At 37.9% G+C, this 18913-nt stretch overlaps 1 protein-coding gene across 2 annotated transcripts in view; it reads left to right on the forward strand.

Annotated features, from left to right (window-relative positions):
- Window positions 1-18913, forward strand: part of Mtmr8 (myotubularin related protein 8) — a 79804-nt gene that overhangs the window by 16734 nt on the left and 44157 nt on the right. For both annotated transcript variants that reach the window (XM_090326302.1, XM_090326301.1), the window contains exons 2-6: window positions 5586-5714; window positions 7115-7277; window positions 8796-8953; window positions 12305-12433; window positions 14031-14165. In XM_090326302.1, coding sequence (XP_090182428.1) covers window positions 5586-5714; window positions 7115-7277; window positions 8796-8953; window positions 12305-12433; window positions 14031-14165 — 714 coding nt within the window. The remainder of the gene's footprint in view (window positions 1-5585; window positions 5715-7114; window positions 7278-8795; window positions 8954-12304; window positions 12434-14030; window positions 14166-18913) is intronic.

Raw genomic sequence — 18913 nt, forward strand, 5'->3', positions numbered from 1 at the left:
TCCAGCTTTTTGCTGGTTAATTGGAGATAAGAGTCTCACAAACTTTCCTACCTATTAGTATGCAAATCTGTGGGATGTATTCAAGGAAGATTAGTTAACTATTATTTTCCCTTTTTGGAGAAATACCAATTTATTTTCTTATAGTTCTGGAGTTATTACCAAATTCTAAAGGAATCTCAGTCAAAATCAATTAGCTGATATAGAATGAATTTAAAGGGCCTGTTGGGTGCATGGTTCAAGGTGTAGAACAAACACACGGTAGCAAATACACAGCTCTGAATTCAAACTCAAGTATTGCCAAAAAATAAAGCCTAAAGGTTGAAATATTAACATAAGTAGAAGTATATTTACAAATACAGGAGAGAGAAATTGTGGTAGAATATAAGTCTAGTGAGGACTTTGAAAGTTCTAGGTATCAAGCCTTGGAATAAACCTAGAACAAGGTTTCCATCCACAGGCCTGATAGGAAAACTCTTGCTACCGACTTTCTCATTGGCACAGTCTTTTTCATTTCCTCAGTCTAAAGAGCTGCCTACACAGTTGGTATATGTAAACTTGACTACAGCATGCATCTCTTTCTGGCTGAGGATACCAGAGCAGAGATTTTTTTTTCAGTCCTGGGGCTTGAACTCAAAGCCTGAGCACTGCCCTTGTACCTTCTCAAGGCTAGAGATCTACCACTTGAGCCACAGCACCACTTCTGGCTTTTTCTATGTATGTGGTACTGAGGATTCGAACCCAAGGCTTTGTGCATGCTAGGCAAGCACTTTACCACTAGGCCGAACTGCTGGCCAGAGAATTTAAGAAATGTTTACATTTACCAGCAGATTTTTTAAATCATTGCCTGAATTCAGGTGGAGCCATGCCTCCAGTGTAGCATTTTGCTAGTTAATTAGAGGTGGCATATCGTAGGCTTCCTATCAGGGCTAGCCTTCAGACTACCTAGGATTATATTAGTGAGTTACTAGTATCCAGCTCTCCAGCAGGTTTTGTAAAAATGTAAGTAATTCTAATGTTTTAAAACTGAAGTTTGGGTCTGCAAATTGGGTTTTACTTCAATACGTGAAAGTCTGGGTTCTGGGGAAAGATGCTGTAGAAGGGGAAAGACTCCCATGTCTTCTTTCTCTTTGTCCTTCAACCTAGTGAAACCTGTTTCTCCTCTTAGCATCTATTTTGAGAAGAGAGAGATTGTGCCCTTGAAAATAGTGCCTGAAGGATCCAGTGCCTGGGTTTCACAACTTCAATATTTTAATTGCTAGCAGGGGCTGGGAACATGGCCTAGTGGTAAAGTGCTTGCCCAATATGCATGAAGTCCTGGGTTCCATTCCTCAGTACTAAATATACAGAAAAAGCCAGAAGTGGTAGTGTGGTTCAAGTGGTAGAGCACTAGCCTTGAGAACACCCAAGAGTAGTGTTCAGGCCCTGAGTTCAAGCCCCGGGACTGGCAGAAAATGCTAACAACCATCATAGCACCAACTTAGGAAGTGACAAATATTTCTCAGAAAATAGTGTTCCATTCTTCTGATCATGATCAAATATTGTTCCATGTTACCTTATGTATAAGCCCTAAAGGCCAGTGGATGTCAAGTCTGTACTAGAGCTTGGAATCAGGGCCTCAATGTTGTCCTAGAGTTTTGTTGCTCAAGCCTGATACTCTACAACTTGAGCCACAACTCTTTATTCTGGTTTTTGGAGCTAAGAGTCTGATTGTGTTTCCTGTCCAGGATGGCTTTGAACCTGATCCTTGGATCTCAGACTCCTGAATGACTAGGATTACGGATCTGAGTTACTGGCACTTGGCCTCTATTTAATGGCATTAATCTCTTTGGCAACTCCATTCTTCTTGGCAGAATCTTTGTACTCTTTTTTTTTGTCCAAAGTTTTATTATGTTTCTTATTCTGTTCTTTTTGTTTTTGTTGTTTTACATCTGTTCCTTACCATAAATCTAGTCTAAACCAGGTGATAATACCAATGCCACTGCCATAATACTTGGCTGCCTTAAAATTTTCTCTGCCAGATAAACCAGCCTAACACCTTTAAACTCACCTTTACACAGTTTTAGGACATGAAGCAAATGTAGGCAAGTTTTAAAGTGTAACACAGGTGATATTTAGTCCAATTCCATGTAGCAGCCTTATTTTCATCTGAAACCTCATAGCATAGCCTTTACTGTCTGCATTTTTCTTAGCTACCTGGTCTAAGTTGCCACTAGAACTGTCATGTATGGAATTTTAGATTCTTTAGCTTGCTTCTTTAATCATTTCCAATTCCTTCCTAAAACCATTTCCAAAAGCTTATGAACTCTACATTGTCAAGTGTAGTCCATAGTTATAACCCTGCTTCTTGCACTGGTTTTGTGAGTTAATCAGCTTTCCAGTACGGTAAAAAAAAGGGGAGGGGGAAGAGGGGAATGAGAGAGAATCAACTTAAAAGAAGGAAACATTTTCAGACACTTCAGTGCAGTGTTTCCTGGCCTGTCACTGTGGGCCTGTGGCAGCATAATACATCAGAACAAAAGGATATAGCAGATAGGAAGCAAAGAGAGAGAGGTGGGGGAAGAGGGAGAGAGACTACAAGAGAAAGGAAGCCTCAGTCTCAACATCCTGTTCAGAGATACATTCCCAGTGACCTGTCTTCCTCTGGGTCTTTCCTCCTAAGGTTCTACCACATCCTAGTGGTACCATATCAAGCCTTCAATGCATGCACCTTTGCAGAGCATTTCATATCTAATCTATAGCAATGATCTTGATAATTTCTCCATATTGCATTCTAAAAGGGTCATAATTATAATCAGCAATGCATAATCATTCCAGTTTTGCCACAACTGTGCCAATATTGGGTGATTCGATTTAACAAGTGTGAAATAGTTTATCTGAAACCAGGCTATTAGATCCCAGGCCAAAGTCCAAGAGACTCAAGATAGGTCCACCCACTCATCTCCATATGCCAAATGAAGAGATATGAAGAGAAGAGAAAGATTTATTACATGGGAGCCATGGGAAGACAGATCTTCATTTTCAGCCATCTTAAGATGTACAGACACTAACTTCAGGTTAAATAGGGAGAATTGAGGACAGTGGGTGAGAAAACTATGTGTAGTCGAAACAGTCCTAACATACAGCTGTGGCCTAGTTGACCATTATTTCAGACTTTGTCTCAGGAGGAATTCTGGAGAGATGATTACTGAAACAGAACAAGAACAAGGTGGTCTTGAGTTTTTTGGCTGTTTGCTTTAACATGAAATCATTCGTTGTTAAGGGGCAATTTTCCTTCCACACAAAATTGATCTCTGTTAATCCAATCTTGGAGCCCATGGTAATTGTCAAGTTGACTGAAGCATAGAATAGCTCAGATTAGAGGGCACAAATTCAATGTTGGGAGACTTTTAGTTAATTCAAGGGACCCAGAAAATGCATATTTTAAGTTGCCTCTTACACACTTGTCATGTGAAATTTACATTTGTCATTACCAGTAAAATAGATTCTGTTTTTTTATTCATTTTCCCATATGTGAATTATCTGTTTAGGGATTTTTTTTGCCATTTTATGCCTTGAGGTTGTGATGCTTTTCTTAATAACTATTAAGTACTGAACATTGGTAGATCTTTCCTTCATTCTAGCTTATTGGGAAGCTGAATAGGTAAATCGGGATTCGAATTCAGCCTGAGCATGTACTCAAGACCCTTTCTCAACCAATAGCTGAATTTAGTGGTACATCCCATCATCCTAGCTACATGGGAAAAAGACCCAGGTTTGATTCCTCAGTACCACATATATAGAAAAAAAGCTGGAAGTGGTTCTGAGGCTCAACTGGTAGAGCTCTAGCCTTAAGAAAGTCCAAGGACAGTGCTCAGGCCCTGAGTTAAAGCCCAGGACTGGCAAAAAACACAAAAACAAACAAAAAAAACCCAAAAAACCTTCCCAGTATATCATCATCATCGGCCTATGCAAGGTTAGCTCTTATTTTTATTTAGCCTGCTTTCCCCCATACCACATCATAGACAAGTATTTTAATGTGATGATACTTTCATTTGAATATATACTTTGAAACATAATGGTCATTTATGAGTATTAGTTTTTAGTTCATGTATATTCCTTAAATTTCTGTCTTGTGTTTCTTTTCTGTTGCTATAACAAAATACCCAAGACTATGTAATTTATAAATAAATGTATTCTGGAAAATAAAAATAAATGATGTTACCATCTTTTTTTTTTCATTCTGCTGAGGACCTTCCTACTTGGTCAGGGCATGGTAAAAACATGGCAAAACATAATACCCAGAGCTTTGAAACAAGGTTCCTTGCTTTCATAACTCACTCATCCATCCATCCATCTCTGCACAAATAAACTGTCTGCTCCCAAAGGTCCCACATCTTAAATCTAATAACAGGAGTGAATTTTAAAGGTCTTGCAAATTGTCTAAATTGTATGGTTTTAGTAGTATTTGGATGGAACACACCTGGAGATTCCCTTTTTGAACCAGTTTAAAATCTCTCCTCTCCAGTCACAGCCACCAGAACCATCTTCTTGACCATCTGTTTGCAGGACTAGCTGGCCAGCACCATTTGGGGTGTGTGTGTGTGTGTGTGTGTGTGTGTGTGTGTGTGTGTGTGTGTGTGTGTGTGTGTGTGTGTGTGTGTGTGTGTGAGTGTGTGAGAGAGAGAGAGAGAGAGACAGACAGACAGACAGACCGACAGACAGACAGACAGACAGAGAGACAGAATAGCTTGATGTGGACAACTACCCCATAATTCCAGTATTTATCAGAATTATTCCTTACTCCACCAAGGCGGAGGATGCTGTCACCTTCTTGTACCTGCCAGCCTCCTACCTCCTGCACCCACCTTTCTTGGGGCTGCTATTTTGGCCATAAGAATGTGGGCTGTGGAAGATGTAGGTTGTAGATCATCTCTTCAATGAGTTGGCTGAGAGCACTAGGACCCTGAGCATCTCCTAAAAATGAAAATCTATACATTCATTAAAATTACTACTTATTGGGATTTATTTTTCCCATCTCATTTTATAGTCTCCATTTATAGTATTTCCTTTTTGTTTCCTATTTTAATGTATTCTTGTAACTTTTTGTTTGTGTGTATGTCAGTCCTGGGGCTTGAACTTTGGGCCTGGGTGCTGTCCCTGAGCTCTTCAGCTTAAAGCTGTGGCTCTATCACCTGTGCCACAGCTCCACTTTCAGTTTTCTGGTGGTTAATTGGAAATAAGATTCTCATGGATTTTTGTGCCGGATTGCTCAGTAACGTTTAACATCTATCCTTTAATTTACACTTCTCAATTATTTTCATGCATTGAGTAGCCACACCTTTCCTCTAGCAAGATTAAGTACCTCTGAGTAAGCCTTAGGCTATATTCTACCCACATGTATACCAGTAAACATTGTCTAGAATTTAAACCTTTCCTAGATTACATACATCTTTTCCAGTGTTCATTTAGGACAGGAAAGTACAGGTTATACTAGTTTGCCTACCTGGAAGGAAGTAGGGTATTAATAGTATTTTTCTTGTTCCAGATTGTCCCGATTTAATCACAGATGATGAGTCTGTACTGTTATTTTTGTCCTCAAATACCAGGTAGAGAACGTGAAATTACTGGATCGTTATGAGGGGAAGAAACCAGTTAATGGGATTCTTTATCTTACCGCAACCCACCTGATCTATGTAGAAGAGGGTTCTTGTGCTGCGTTCCGGAAAGAAACATGGGTATGTTTGAGAAGAAATAGTTATATATATTGCCTTCTATATGGTAGTTTCTTAAAACTTCAAGTGGCATCATTAAATTGGCTATAAAAATTTTTCTTCAAATTGCTTATTCTAGGAGTCCATTGTTGGTTTAAATCTTAGGACAACTCTTTCCTCAAGTTATTGGCTGTAGTCATTCTAGACCACATAGGAGTAGTCCTAAAGGTTAAGCTTAAATATTTTTACGTAGATTTTTTTTTTACTTTGTTCAGTGCTGTGGATCAAACCCCAAGTATTCAGTGTGCTAGTCATGTGCTCTTTTACTGAGTTACTCCTCAGCCCTTATTTTTCCTTTTGACACAGGATATTGCTAAGTAGTTCAGGCTGGCTTCAAATTCCTATTCCTCCTGTCCCTATCTTCTTACTGCTTAGAGTATAACCATGTTCTACCACATCTGACATATGTTCATTTTCTGAACCCAGCTAGAGGGTAAACATTCTTACATAATTTAAAGCCTGGCTATAGTAATAACCTGAGATTCAAGAACCAGCAACTTGTCCAGGAGTATGGTAATGTAGTGGTAGGGTGCTTGCCTAGCATACACCAAGACCTGGGTTTGTTTCCTCTGTACTACATACATAGAAAAAAAATGAAAGTGGTACTGAGGCTCAAGTAGTACAGCTCCAGCCTTGAGAAAAGCCCAAGGACAGGGATCAGACCCTGAGTTCAAGCCCCACAACTGGCAAAAAAAAAGAACCAGCGCCTTTCATAATATCTGGAACATTTCTCTCCTTCCCTCCCTCTTTTTGTTTTCTTCCCTTTCTCCTTTCCTGGCATCAATGTAAACAGGAATAATTATTCTATATTGTTTCTTTTGCTATAAGTAGAGTGAAACAGCATGCTTATAGTTCAATCTTAATTCCAGATCTAGAGTATTTTAGAATTCTAACAGAAAGAACGCTAGACCTAGAGTTACCCTGTATGATTCAAATTCTATTCTTGCTGCTTCTAGATTCTGTATAAAGAATTCACTTCTCAGAGCTTTGAGCTAATATTCATGGGTACACTACTGATTATCAGTCATTAATTAGTAATTTGGTAGAATGAAAGAAACATATTTTCCACTGTGACAATTTATCTGTAATTTCTGAATTGTATCATCTATGGCCACCAAAGCTGGTAATGTTGCATCTTTCAGGAGAGACATATCTCCTAAAACTGCAATTTGTCATTGTTTTACTATTATGCTTTATTTATAAGTGAGAGAAACTTCATTGTGTCTTATATAGTGGATGTTTGTAGGCTAGAGATATGATTATGTGTCTGGTGGTACTATTTTCATAATTGAGAATCAAATTCACTGATAATGATAGAGGTAGTGCACACTGTATATTCATTGGTTTTGTTTTATGTTTTGCAGATTGCACTCCATCACATTGCCACTGTGGAGAAGTTATCCAGTACTAGCATGGGCTGTCCACTGGTACTTCATTGTAAGAACTTCCGGGTAGCACACTTTGTTTTAGACTCTGACCCTGTGTGCCAGGAGGTTTATGTTTCACTGCTCAAACTTTCTAAACCAGGTAGTTATGACAGCATTTTTAAATTTTTTTATTGTTATAATAAAAGTTATGCATAGAAGAGTAACAGTTACATAAGTCAGATAATGAGTACATTTCTTTTTGTACAATGTCACCTCTTCTTTTACTCTCTGAGTTTTCCCTGCCATCCCCACACATAATGAAATCATTTTTTCTGGTCATGGGACTTTAACTCTAGGCCTCCCTGAGCTCTTCAGCTCAAAGCTACCTCTCTACTACTTGAGCGAGAGGGCCACATCTGCTTTTCTGGTGGTTAGTTGAAGATAAGAGTCTTACAGTCTTTCGTGCCCTAGCTGCCTTTGAACCATGATCCTCAGATCTCAGCATCCTGAGTAGCTATGATTACGGGCGTGAGCCATCAACACCTTGCTGATATAATTTTGATTTAAAACTATTTTATTCTCTCCCCCCCCCACAGAACGGCATAATGAACAGATCATAGACTATAGAGTTACAGTTTAAATTTAGGCTTTGCCACTTACCACATCTATGGGTTTGGGGCAAGTTATATAGCTTTTGAATTTAGCTTGATTGCTTGTTAAACTGGAGTAAATAAAAGTTTTTCAGACTTAGATACATTCATACATTTTACTATGTACTTAGTATATAGTAGATATTTGAGATAACTCCCTTTTCTTATTTCTCATGTTGTTGTAGGCTTTATATTTAGCCCATTGTTTCTATCCTTGCCTTCAGTTTCAGTTAGAAGATGGAGGCAGTTTAAGCAAAGCCATTAATGATATATTCATTCCTATTTCTTCCAGACTCATTTTCTCATTCAAACCTTCACTCCTAGACAGTTAACCTCCTCTTAGTTTTTTAGTCTTTAGGATTTGGAATTTCCATGCTCTTAACTTTTCCCTCTCATTTTCTCCTTCTCTTTCCTCAGACTACTTCCTCAGTACTTAACTGATGTTTTATTGACAAGAGTTACCTGACTCTGCACTTTATAAGGCTCTGATAGACTTCCATTCATTTTGGGAGAAGTCATTGCCACATAAATTGATCAAATAAGCATTGATTCATGTTGCATCTTTTAAAGGGAGGAAGGACAACTGACAGGGAAAAGACAAATGGCTATTTATTAGCCAGAAGCTAGTGTTGGCCTGACAAATAGAATGCAGTTGTTAATGTTGTGTAATATGTTACAATAACCAGAGCAATTAGGACATCAGAGCCAAGTTTAAAACTTTTGGTAAAGTCTGTTTCCTAATACAACAGCCTAAGATCAAGTCAATTCTCTGTCATTATTCTTAAAGAGAGCTTGAGAAAGGTTTTTAATTGGTATAAGTATAAAAAACTAAAAATATTCTAAGAGAAGAATCTAAAACATTATTCCAGTTCTTATTCTTTATGTAAAGGCAGACATGTACACAAAGTGCTAACCTTTGTTGGGACTGTTTGACAAGCATTCCTTTTGGGAAAAGAAACCTTTCTTTGCATTGTTTGGTAGTCTTTAAGTTCTGCTTATCATTACTTTTTTCCATGTCTGTTCTCTAGTGTCACCTGAAGATCTTTATGCTTTTTCCTATAATCCCAAAACCTCAAAAGGGGCAAGGGAAAATGGATGGAAACTGATTGACCCAGTATCAGACTTTGAGCGCATGGGAATACCTAATAGATACTGGACCATAACAGATGCCAACAGAAAATATGAGGTAATTTTGGGATTACTTTTATCCTTTAGATACATTTAATTAAAATGGCAGAATATCAGCAAATATGATCTGGAAAAAAGGGGAAATCCCTCATAATTTTTATTTTTCATTGGACATTTAGACATCCAGCAAGTATTTATTTGGGTTCCTACTGTGCTCAACAGCAGGAACAGAGTCAGAGATCTCATGGTTTAAAGCATAGAATGCTGTGGGAACATAGATGGCAGCTGTGAAAATAAGCTTGGTAAGCTAGAGATAGTCTGATGCTTTGAGGTGTTGCCTTGTGAAGGTATTTACTTTTACATTTTAGTTCAAAATAAAACTTTTATCATTATTACATAATTGCTATATAATTTTACATTCCATAAGTCAGGTTTTAAGTATAGTGCTTCTTAGTGTCATCCTTTCCTTCATTCTTTTCCATTTTCCTCCTCCTGTCCCTAACCTCAAGCTATGTGGTTCAATTTTTACATGATATACATTGGTTAGAGTAACTATATTTGCTTACATTCCTCCTGATATTCATATTGATAAACAGTTGTCCAAAGGAGCTACACTTTTGTATTTCTCCCCTAAAGATTCCATCTTTTAGTCAGTTTGTGTCAGTGTATGGAGCCCTGTATATGTGTTGTTTCTCTGAACCTAGCTTACTTCACTTACTTGTGAAAGAATTTTATCCTCATTTATGCAAAGGGAGATAGGAGTTAAGAACATGAAGCCCAATCATGAAGGATTTTGTGGCCAAATTAAGAAATGTGAACATGATCCTGAATTCAAAAGATACAAATGTTGATATTGAGCATTTGTGTCTGGATCTGAAGAAAGAGCTCTGGGCTGAATATGGGAATGTGAGATTATGATGAGGGTTTCCAAGATCATCTTTTAGGACCTGCGATTCATTGAGTGTTCTCACAGGACTCAGCATATAGTCAGACCAATGACTCTGATTTATTGCAGTGAAAGTATTCCAAGAAAAAGTAATTGTTCCAGTGTAATCACAGAATTGTAATTCCTCATGTAACAAATTGAGTCAATACATGTGAAATATATACCAGGGAAACTCCTAGGGTTTTTGTTTATTGTTGTTCATGTGGGCACTTTACCTTATGTATAGCAGAATTCCAGATGCCCATATGGAAAGCAAATGTCCAACATAAGCCACATTAATTGATCCAAGAGATTTGGGGCAATGGTCTACCTCCTGAAATCTGGGTTCCCAGACATCAACCAGGGAAAGCCGAGCTTTGAAAGTAGGCTTTTCCATGGGTGCTGATGACTCTTGCCTATAATCCTAACTACTTAGGAGGCTGAGATCTGAGAATTGCCATTCCACGGCAGCTTGGGCAGAAAAGTTGGTATGACTCTTACGTCCAATTAACCACCAAAAAAAGCCAGAATTGGAGTTGTGGCTCAAATGGTAGAGCACTAAACTTGAGCATAGTGCTCAGGCCTCGAGTTTGAGTCCCAGGATCAGCACAAAAAAAAAGGAAGTAGACTTTTCTAAAGGTAGCAGTCAGGCCTATCTTGGTAACTTCCTAGTTATTGATGTTTAAATTATATCCTTGAATTATTAGATTAAAAATTATTAGCAGCCAGGCATGGTGGCTTACACCTATAACCCTAGCTGCTCAGGAGGCTGAGAACGGAGGATTGCAGTTGAAAGCCAGCCCGGGCACTAAAAAGTCCATGAGACTCATATCTCCAATTAACTACCAGAAAACCAGAAGTGACACTGTGGCTCAGGGGGTAGGGCGGTAACCTTGAGCTCAAGAGCTCAGGGAAACCACCTAGGCCCAGAGTTCAAGTCCCACAACCAATAAAAAATTATTTGCAGCTTCTTATTGTCATATATAATAAGTTATTAATTCTGATGGTTTTCTGGTAACACAGCTTTGAGTGGTCGCTATATATGAGGTTTGATGAGCTACCACTTAGAAGGACCATCTATTAGATGGCTTGTTACGGTTTTACTTATCAGGAATGAGTATAGATAGGGTGAGTTCTGTGCTCAAATATGTGTCTAAGTCTTCCTGAGTGAGGTCTGAATTATCTGTGATAAACTTTTGGATATTTATGCCTTTGTCAGCACAAGGGACAGCTGCATCTCTGTGTGATTTGCTTCTCTAAAATCTAAAATTCAAGTAAAAAGATTGCTGATAATTGTATAAATTCTTTTTCAAATGGTCTTTTCATTCTTGTGTCTTTGACTCTCATAATGAGTTATATAGAATGTTCTTCAACTGAAGTACCTTGAAATGCTTTTTGGTTGTGCCAGGGTTTGAACTTAGGGACTTGTGTGTTTGCTGATCTGGTGTTTTATTACTTGAACCATGCTATCAGCCCTGATTTTTATTATTTTCTAGATGTAGTCAAGGGAACTCTCCTGCCTAACCTGGCCTGAAACTCTAATCCTCTAGATCTCAGACTTTTGAGTAGCTAGAGTTATAGTGATGAGCCCCTAACACCTGGCTGAAATTCTTTCTAATATGTTGTCCATGTTTGGGGTTATTCTTAGAGAATGATTACAGTTAATTTTGCCATGTCAAGTCTGATAAATTTGAGAAAATGTATCAGTCTTTTTTATAGAATGTCATACCTAAAATGTCAACAATTTCACTTTCATGCTCAAGGCCTCTCAGCTATGTGTACTAGGAAACCATCATGTAATTTATGAAATGGTAAATCATATGCTTTACATTTGAGTCTATTTGTGTAAATTATTTGTTTACATTACCTCTTGTTTGCTCTAGAAGGCAAATGCAAGCATTTCACCTTTAACTTACATATGTATTTCTGCATATATGTATGTATGTACATGTATTAGTTATTCTAAAGGTACATTTTTTCTTGTGTTCATCAGTCCCTTTTGGGAAACTGATATTATATTTTAAAATGATTTTGTTTTATTATATTATTTCATTTCAATATTTTTTAATTTGGAAAACCTTTATGCAAATGGTATTTTCTTTTTGCACTGGTCCTGAGACTTGAACTCAGGGCCCAGGCACTGTCCCTGAGCTTGCTTATTTAAGGCTCATGCTCTACCACTTAAGCCATACATCCATTTCTGGTTTTTTACAGGTTAATTTGAGATGAGAATCTCATGGACTTTCTTGCCCTGGCTAGTTTTGAACCATGATCCTCAGATCTCAGCCTCATGAGTACATGGAATTACAGGCATGAGCCACCAGTGCCTGCTACCAACAATATTTTTTGTTCCTATTGCTAAGGAATGAATGACTCTGGAAGATAAATACCAGCCAACTAGCTGATGTTTCAGCAATTACTAATCCTAGTCTGTTGCTACCAAGCAATAAACTGTAATAAAAAAAAGTTTTTCTTTTCTTTTAGATATGCAATACCTACCCTCATCATTTAGTGATTCCTACATCTATTTCCTTGGACACAGTGATTGCAAGTTCTAGGTTCAGAAGCAGAGAACGTGTTCCTGTGCTCTCATACTTCTACAAAGAGAACAATGTGAGTTAAGCAGACTTGTTTAATAACTCACCTTGGCTTTAGAAGACCTGGTTTTAAGTATTACCTGACACATAATTGTGTGACCTTATGCAAATCATTTAACTTTTTTGAACTTTAAGTACCTCAAAGAATTTTTTTTCTATTTTTTGCCAGTCCTGGGCTTGAGCTCAGGGCCTTAAGCACTGTCCTTGGACTTTCTCAAGGCTAGAGCTCTACCACTTGAGCCTCTGCACCACTCCGGCTTTTTTCTACATATGTGGTACCGAGGAATCGAACCTGGGTCTTCATGCATGGTAGGCAAGCACTCTACCACTAGGCCAAACTCTAGGCCCCCTCAAAGAGTTTATGAGGGGTTTACATGAGAAGAAAATATACGGGTTATTTTATAAACTATAAAATGTTATACAGATATTAGGTAACATGTTAGTTTGTTCATTTCTTTTGTCTAGGTACCAATGTGGTGGGAAGTTGCAGAATGTAAAGGAGTTTCATGAAATTGTACTTGGGAAGTCAAGGGTTCTTTTCTACTCTCTCTGTGTGTATATGTGTGTGTACATATACATATAATGAGATAGTAGGAAGGAAAGGCCTACTGGACTCCATTTAACTAAGAAATGGTAATAGTTTTCACCTCTTTTTTTGTCAGGGCCTGGGCACTGTCCATGATCCTCTTTGTGCCTAAGCCACCAGCACCTGGCTAGTTTTCACCTCTAAAGATCACATTGAGTTCTGTGGCTAGATAGTTGTCAAGTCCTCAAATTAAATATTCAGTGCCAAAGAATATATAATGCAGTGCTGGTGGCATTGGTGGCTTATGCCTGTAATCCTAGCTACATAGGAGGCTGCTATCTGAGGACTTTGGAAACCAGCCTGGGCAGGAAAGTCTATGATACTCCTATCTCCTGTTAACAACCAGAAAACCTGAAGTAGAGTTGGGGCTCAAAGTGTAGAGTGCTAGCCTTGAGCAAAAAAAGCTCAGGAACAGTATCCAGGCCCTGAGTTCAAGCCCCACTACTGCAGCTTGGAAAAGAGAACACACAATATAATTTGGTGTCAGTATCAAACTGAATGAACAGCCTCCTTTAAAACCACATCAAATTATAAAGTCCATTAACTATGCAGTTTTCATATTGAAATGGTCTGAAACATACCGGACCTCTGATTTGGCAATGACTCCTGAAAGTATTAAACACTGTTCTTGAAATCTCTAGATCATTACGGTATCTCGAATTCTGCCACTGAAAGCCTGTTTTACATGGATGCGATTGTGGGGACTGTAAAAACTGAGATAGTTTCAGAAAAGCAATGAAACTATTACATATCAAGAATAGGATATTATTAAACACTAGATGTGATTCTTTGTGGTCTGCCTTGCCAGGACTGGGTTAAGAACTGGCCCTGTATCCAAGGGAGCAAGAGGCAAGAGACTGATCACAGTATCGGTAGAATGGCCTGGGTTTAGAGCCACATCTCTCTTTGCTTTGGAAACTGTTGTGAGTTGGCACATCCTTTTCCCTCTGCTCACTTTCCTAGAATCAAGGAAGATTTTGATCACATGTGAACTTCATGGCTCAATTGACATACTTTTTCCTTATAGGCTTCCATTTGCCGCTGTAGTCAACCTCTCTGTGGATTTTATGCTCGCTGCATTGATGATGAACTCTTGCTAGATGCCATTAGCCGAGCAAATCCTGGGAGCAAATTTATGTATGTTGTAGACACTAGACCAAAGGTACTGTACCAATAACTTCTTTATTACCGCTGTCTTTTGTCAATCCCTCTCTTTGCATGCTGAGACTTGTAGTGTTCTTGAGAAATTAAGTTTGTGTATGTGGGTTCATTATGTCAGACATGTAAAATCACTTGAGTAAGCTGCTTGGCATACTGTTTTAAATTTTTTATTTGTATTTTAAAATGTAATTTTATTGTGATTAATGTATGTTGTACAGAGGGGTTATCCCCTATGTTGTTACAGATGGTATACTAAGTCAGGTAATGAATCATTTTTATTTTTGGAGAATGTTACCTCTTTCTTTGTTTCCCTCAGTTTTCTCATCCCATCCTTCCCCACAAGTTACATAGTTTATTTACCATATAATGTGTACTGAATTGTATGTTTGCTTTTGTTTGCCCTTCCTCCCTGGGCCTCCCTTTCCCACTCCCATAAGAGGGGGAAAACAAAGCAAAAACTAACAACAACATCAACAATAATAACAAAAAAACCCTTCATGTTTCCATTTTCTGGAATTCATTTTGATAAATAATATTTTCAGTATTCATAGGAGAGCCAGGCACCCATGGTTCATGCTTATAATCCTAGCTATACAGTAAGCTGAGATATAAGGATCGTGGCTCAAAGCCAGCCCAGGCAGAAAAGTCCCTCATATCTCCAACTAGCCACTCAAACAAACAAAAGTAGAGCTATCGTTGAAAGTGGTAAGTTGTTAGCCTTTAGCAAAATTGCTTAGGCCCTGAGTTCAAGTCTAATAACTAACCAAAAAAGTGTGCAGTATAGGTAAACCTTTGGGTTCCTCCAGTGAGGATATTCTCCTTTAGTCTGTTTGTGTGTGAATGCCTAGAGTCCTGTATAGGTTATTATGACCAGTTATATTTTAGATCTAACTTCCACATATGAGAGAAAATATGTGCAGTTTGTGTCTGAGTTTGTCTTACCTCACTTAACATGATTTATTCTAGGTCCATCCATTTCCTTCAAATGACCTAACCTTATTCTTTCTAGTGGATGAGTAAAATACCACATTTTATTTATTCACTCATCTGGTTGTTTCCATAACTTGGCTATAGTGAATAGTGCAGCAGTGAACATGAATGTACAAGTGTCTTTACTATATGCTGACCTGTATTATTCTGGGTAGATTTAGTACACCTTTTATAGACTTAGTACGCCTTTTGTAAGCCCCTCGCTGTCAAATGAGACTGTGAGATGGTATGTTGAACAGCCTGGCTTTGCTACCTCAGTGTAATTCTGAGTTAAAGGCTCATTAACATCTCATATTTTTCACTAAATCTATTCCTTAAGCAAGATTTTCGGTAGTTGCCTGTATGGTCTAAATTTACTTTAAAAACTAACTGCAATTTTGACCTTGGAGGCTTAGTACCATTGTATATCTTTCTGTGCATATTTTTGTGGTGTGTGTGTGTGTTTGTCCTGGTGCATGGATGTAGAACCTAGACACTGTTCATGAGCTTTTATGCTCAAGAATAGCACTACACCACGTGAGCCACAGCTCCACTTACAGCCTTTTGGTGTTTAATTGGACATAAAAGTCTTATAGACTTTCCTGCCTGGGCTAGCTTTGAACCATGATTTCAGATGTCAGCCTCCTGAACAGCTAGAATTATAGGCATGAGCTACTGGCACCTGGCTGTGAATAAGATTTTAAAGCATAGTTGGTTAACTCTGGTGTTTGAGGAACAGGATTAAAAAATCTTAAGTCTGTATGATTAACACACACAAAAAACCTGACTGGCTATAGTAATTCTTTACTTGACAGAACTATGAGCTATGTAACTCTTTCCTAATTCGAGGTAGAACAGTTTGTGTCTTGATCCCAGAGTGTAAGAAAAGACCAGGGGGCCAGGAATTTGGCCTAGTGGTAAAGTGCTTGCCTAGCATGCTTGAAGACAAGGGTACGATTCCTCAGTACCACATACATAGAAAAAGCTGGAAATGGTACTGGGGCTCAAGTGGTAGAGCTCTAGCCTTGAGAAAGTCCAAGGACAGTGCTAAGGCCCTTAGTACAAGCCCCAGGACTGGCAACAAAAGGAAAGAAAAGGCCAGGCACATAAATTTTCCCTGGATTTCAGTAGTGTACATGCACTTAAATACTTGACAATCCTAAGAACCTGATGCTTTTTGGAATTAGTTTACCTGTGATTTTTTACAATGTGTGTTCTCATACTTTGTCGCTTTTAAATCCTATTGTCATTGAAAATGGAGTCCTTAGATCAATTTACATATCAGCCTAAACTCTGCATTAATGACTTGACCTTTAATAGTCTAGTGCTATAAAAGATACAGAAGAAATTCACTGTGATTTATAAAGTTACAGAGGACAGATTTTTTTTATTAAATGTCATTTTGGTGAAATCAATAAAAAAGTGAAAATGTCATTTTTATTAAAGGCATAAGAAATAATTTAATGTGTTAAATGTAACTGACTTGAAGGTTTCATTGTTAACTACTGATTGCTCAATCACTGATTTATAGCTAAGCCTATGCCAGATGATTGTGCTTGAGTTGAGCAATCATGGCCTTAGATAGCTGTTGCCGCCCCCCCTGCTTTTTTTTTTGTCTGTCATGGGGTTTGAACTCAGGGCCTGAGCACTGTCGCTGAGTTCTTTGACTCAAGGCTAGCACTCTATCACTTTGAGCCAAAACTCCACTTCTGTTTTTTGGGGGTTTTTTTGAGTGATTATCTGGAGATAAGAGACTCATGGAGACTTTTCTGCCTATATTGGCTATGAACCAGGATCTTCAGATCTCAGCTTTCAGAGTAGCTGGGATAACAGGTGTTAGCACCAGTGCACAGCTTCTGCTCCTTTTTTGAGGCCTCTCAATAGCTTTCCTCCAGAGCTGGGCTTAAGAAAGAAATTTGTCTTTCAGCTTCATCTGTTTTTCTGAAGCTTGCTAATTTGCTTCAGCCATAACTATGTCTCACATTATGAGCTTGGATAGAGTTTAATTAGGACTGTATTTCCCTTTTTCTTTTCTGCTAAGGTTTAGACTCAGAACACTTTACTACTTGTCTCATGCCTCCATCCCTTTTCAATTTATTTTTCACATAGGATGGTCTTATGCTTTTTTGCCCAGACAAACCTTGGACTGTGATTCTTCATCTTCTGACTCTCAAGTAGCCGAGGTTATAGGCATGGGTCAACATACCTAACCAGTCTATATTATTAAGTTATCTTAAAATACCAAGGGTAACTATACTAAGATTATTAAAAACTAAATATATATATTCCTTTTTATAAAACTAAAGATTGGTTATGTTCATATCCAATACCAGGAACACTATTTTTTTTTAACTCCACAGAGTACATTAAGAACAACAATCACAAAGATAAACCTCTTGTTTCCATATACTAGAGTTCATTTCGGTTAGTCTCATCCTCTATGACCATATGTACATTGCTTTTGAGCTATTGTGATCCTCTGCTAGGAGAAACCCAGATGCAGGAACACTTTTAACAGATCCCATTGTCCTCTCCCAATTTCAACAAATAAAGATAATGAAGTTATAAACATATACACAAATATTGTGTGTGTCAAATATGTGTGTGGATCACGTGTGTGTGTGTATAATACCTGGAATCTAACCCAGAGTCCTGGCATACTAGACAAGCACTACCATTTACCTACATCCCCAGCAAATTATGACAGAATTAAAAATGAACAAGAACCCCGTTCTTCTGGATAGCTAGATCTATATTGTTAGTATAAACTATATTGTCTTGACAGAATTTGTCTTTATGAGTCAGACAAACCTAAGGTGAAATAGGACCTTAAGCCATTATCATTATTATATTAGGTAGATTTACTTGTTGGAACTTACTTTATGAGGATAATAATAATAGCCACCTGGAGATGGCTAGAGTGAAAATTAAATGAGATAATTTACATAAAGGATCTAGCCCAGTATCAGAAGTTCAGTAAATATGGTATCTCTTCACCTAAATGTTAACATACAGCTGTTCTTCAGATCTGCCAGACAAATTTTCAGAGTATGTACTGGCAGTGTTGCTCTCTCTGCATTAGCCCAATCAGTACATGGATAGGGACTGCTGTAACTACTGTTTTTATTTGGCAAAGCGACACTCATAGAAAACTTCCTTATTACTATGTTGCTGTTTATGCTTTCATATGTGTTCCTTTGACATTGATATTAATTTAATGAAAGCTCAGTGACATTGTGACAGCAATATTAATATTTTATCACACTGACACTTATCCCTTTACCATGTTGGCATTTTTCTCTTTATATGTGCTAATTTGATAATTTGTACTTTGGAATTTCATGTTATTGGAAAGAAACGTAAAAAGCTATACCCTGTTCACATAATCTTTTTTCTGCCTTCTGAAATACATAATACTCAGAGATGAGAAACTTGCCCAGACAAATTAAATCACTCAATTATTAATATGATCATCATCATAGATGGTATCTTGTCCATGATTTTATTAATGTTTTCTTTCTATAAATCATATTTTCTCCCTATCTTGCCCAGTATTCCTCATATGACAGAGATTTTATGGCCACCACAAACTGAACATAGTGGTAACCACTAGCTCTTGTTGTGGGGCACTGGTTACTAACACCAATAAATCCTAGTTCTCAGGAGACTAAGGTCTGAAAATCATGACTCAAAGCCAGTCCATCCAGGAAAGTCCCTGAGACTCTTTTCTCCAGTTATATCCAATTAGGACATGTGAGTCTTGGAAAAGACTGGAAGTGA

This window comes from Megascapheus bottae, chromosome X (assembly GCF_031878675.1).
Source record: "Megascapheus bottae isolate mThoBot1 chromosome X, mThoBot2.hap1, whole genome shotgun sequence".
Taxonomy (NCBI): domain Eukaryota; kingdom Metazoa; phylum Chordata; class Mammalia; order Rodentia; family Geomyidae; genus Megascapheus; species Megascapheus bottae.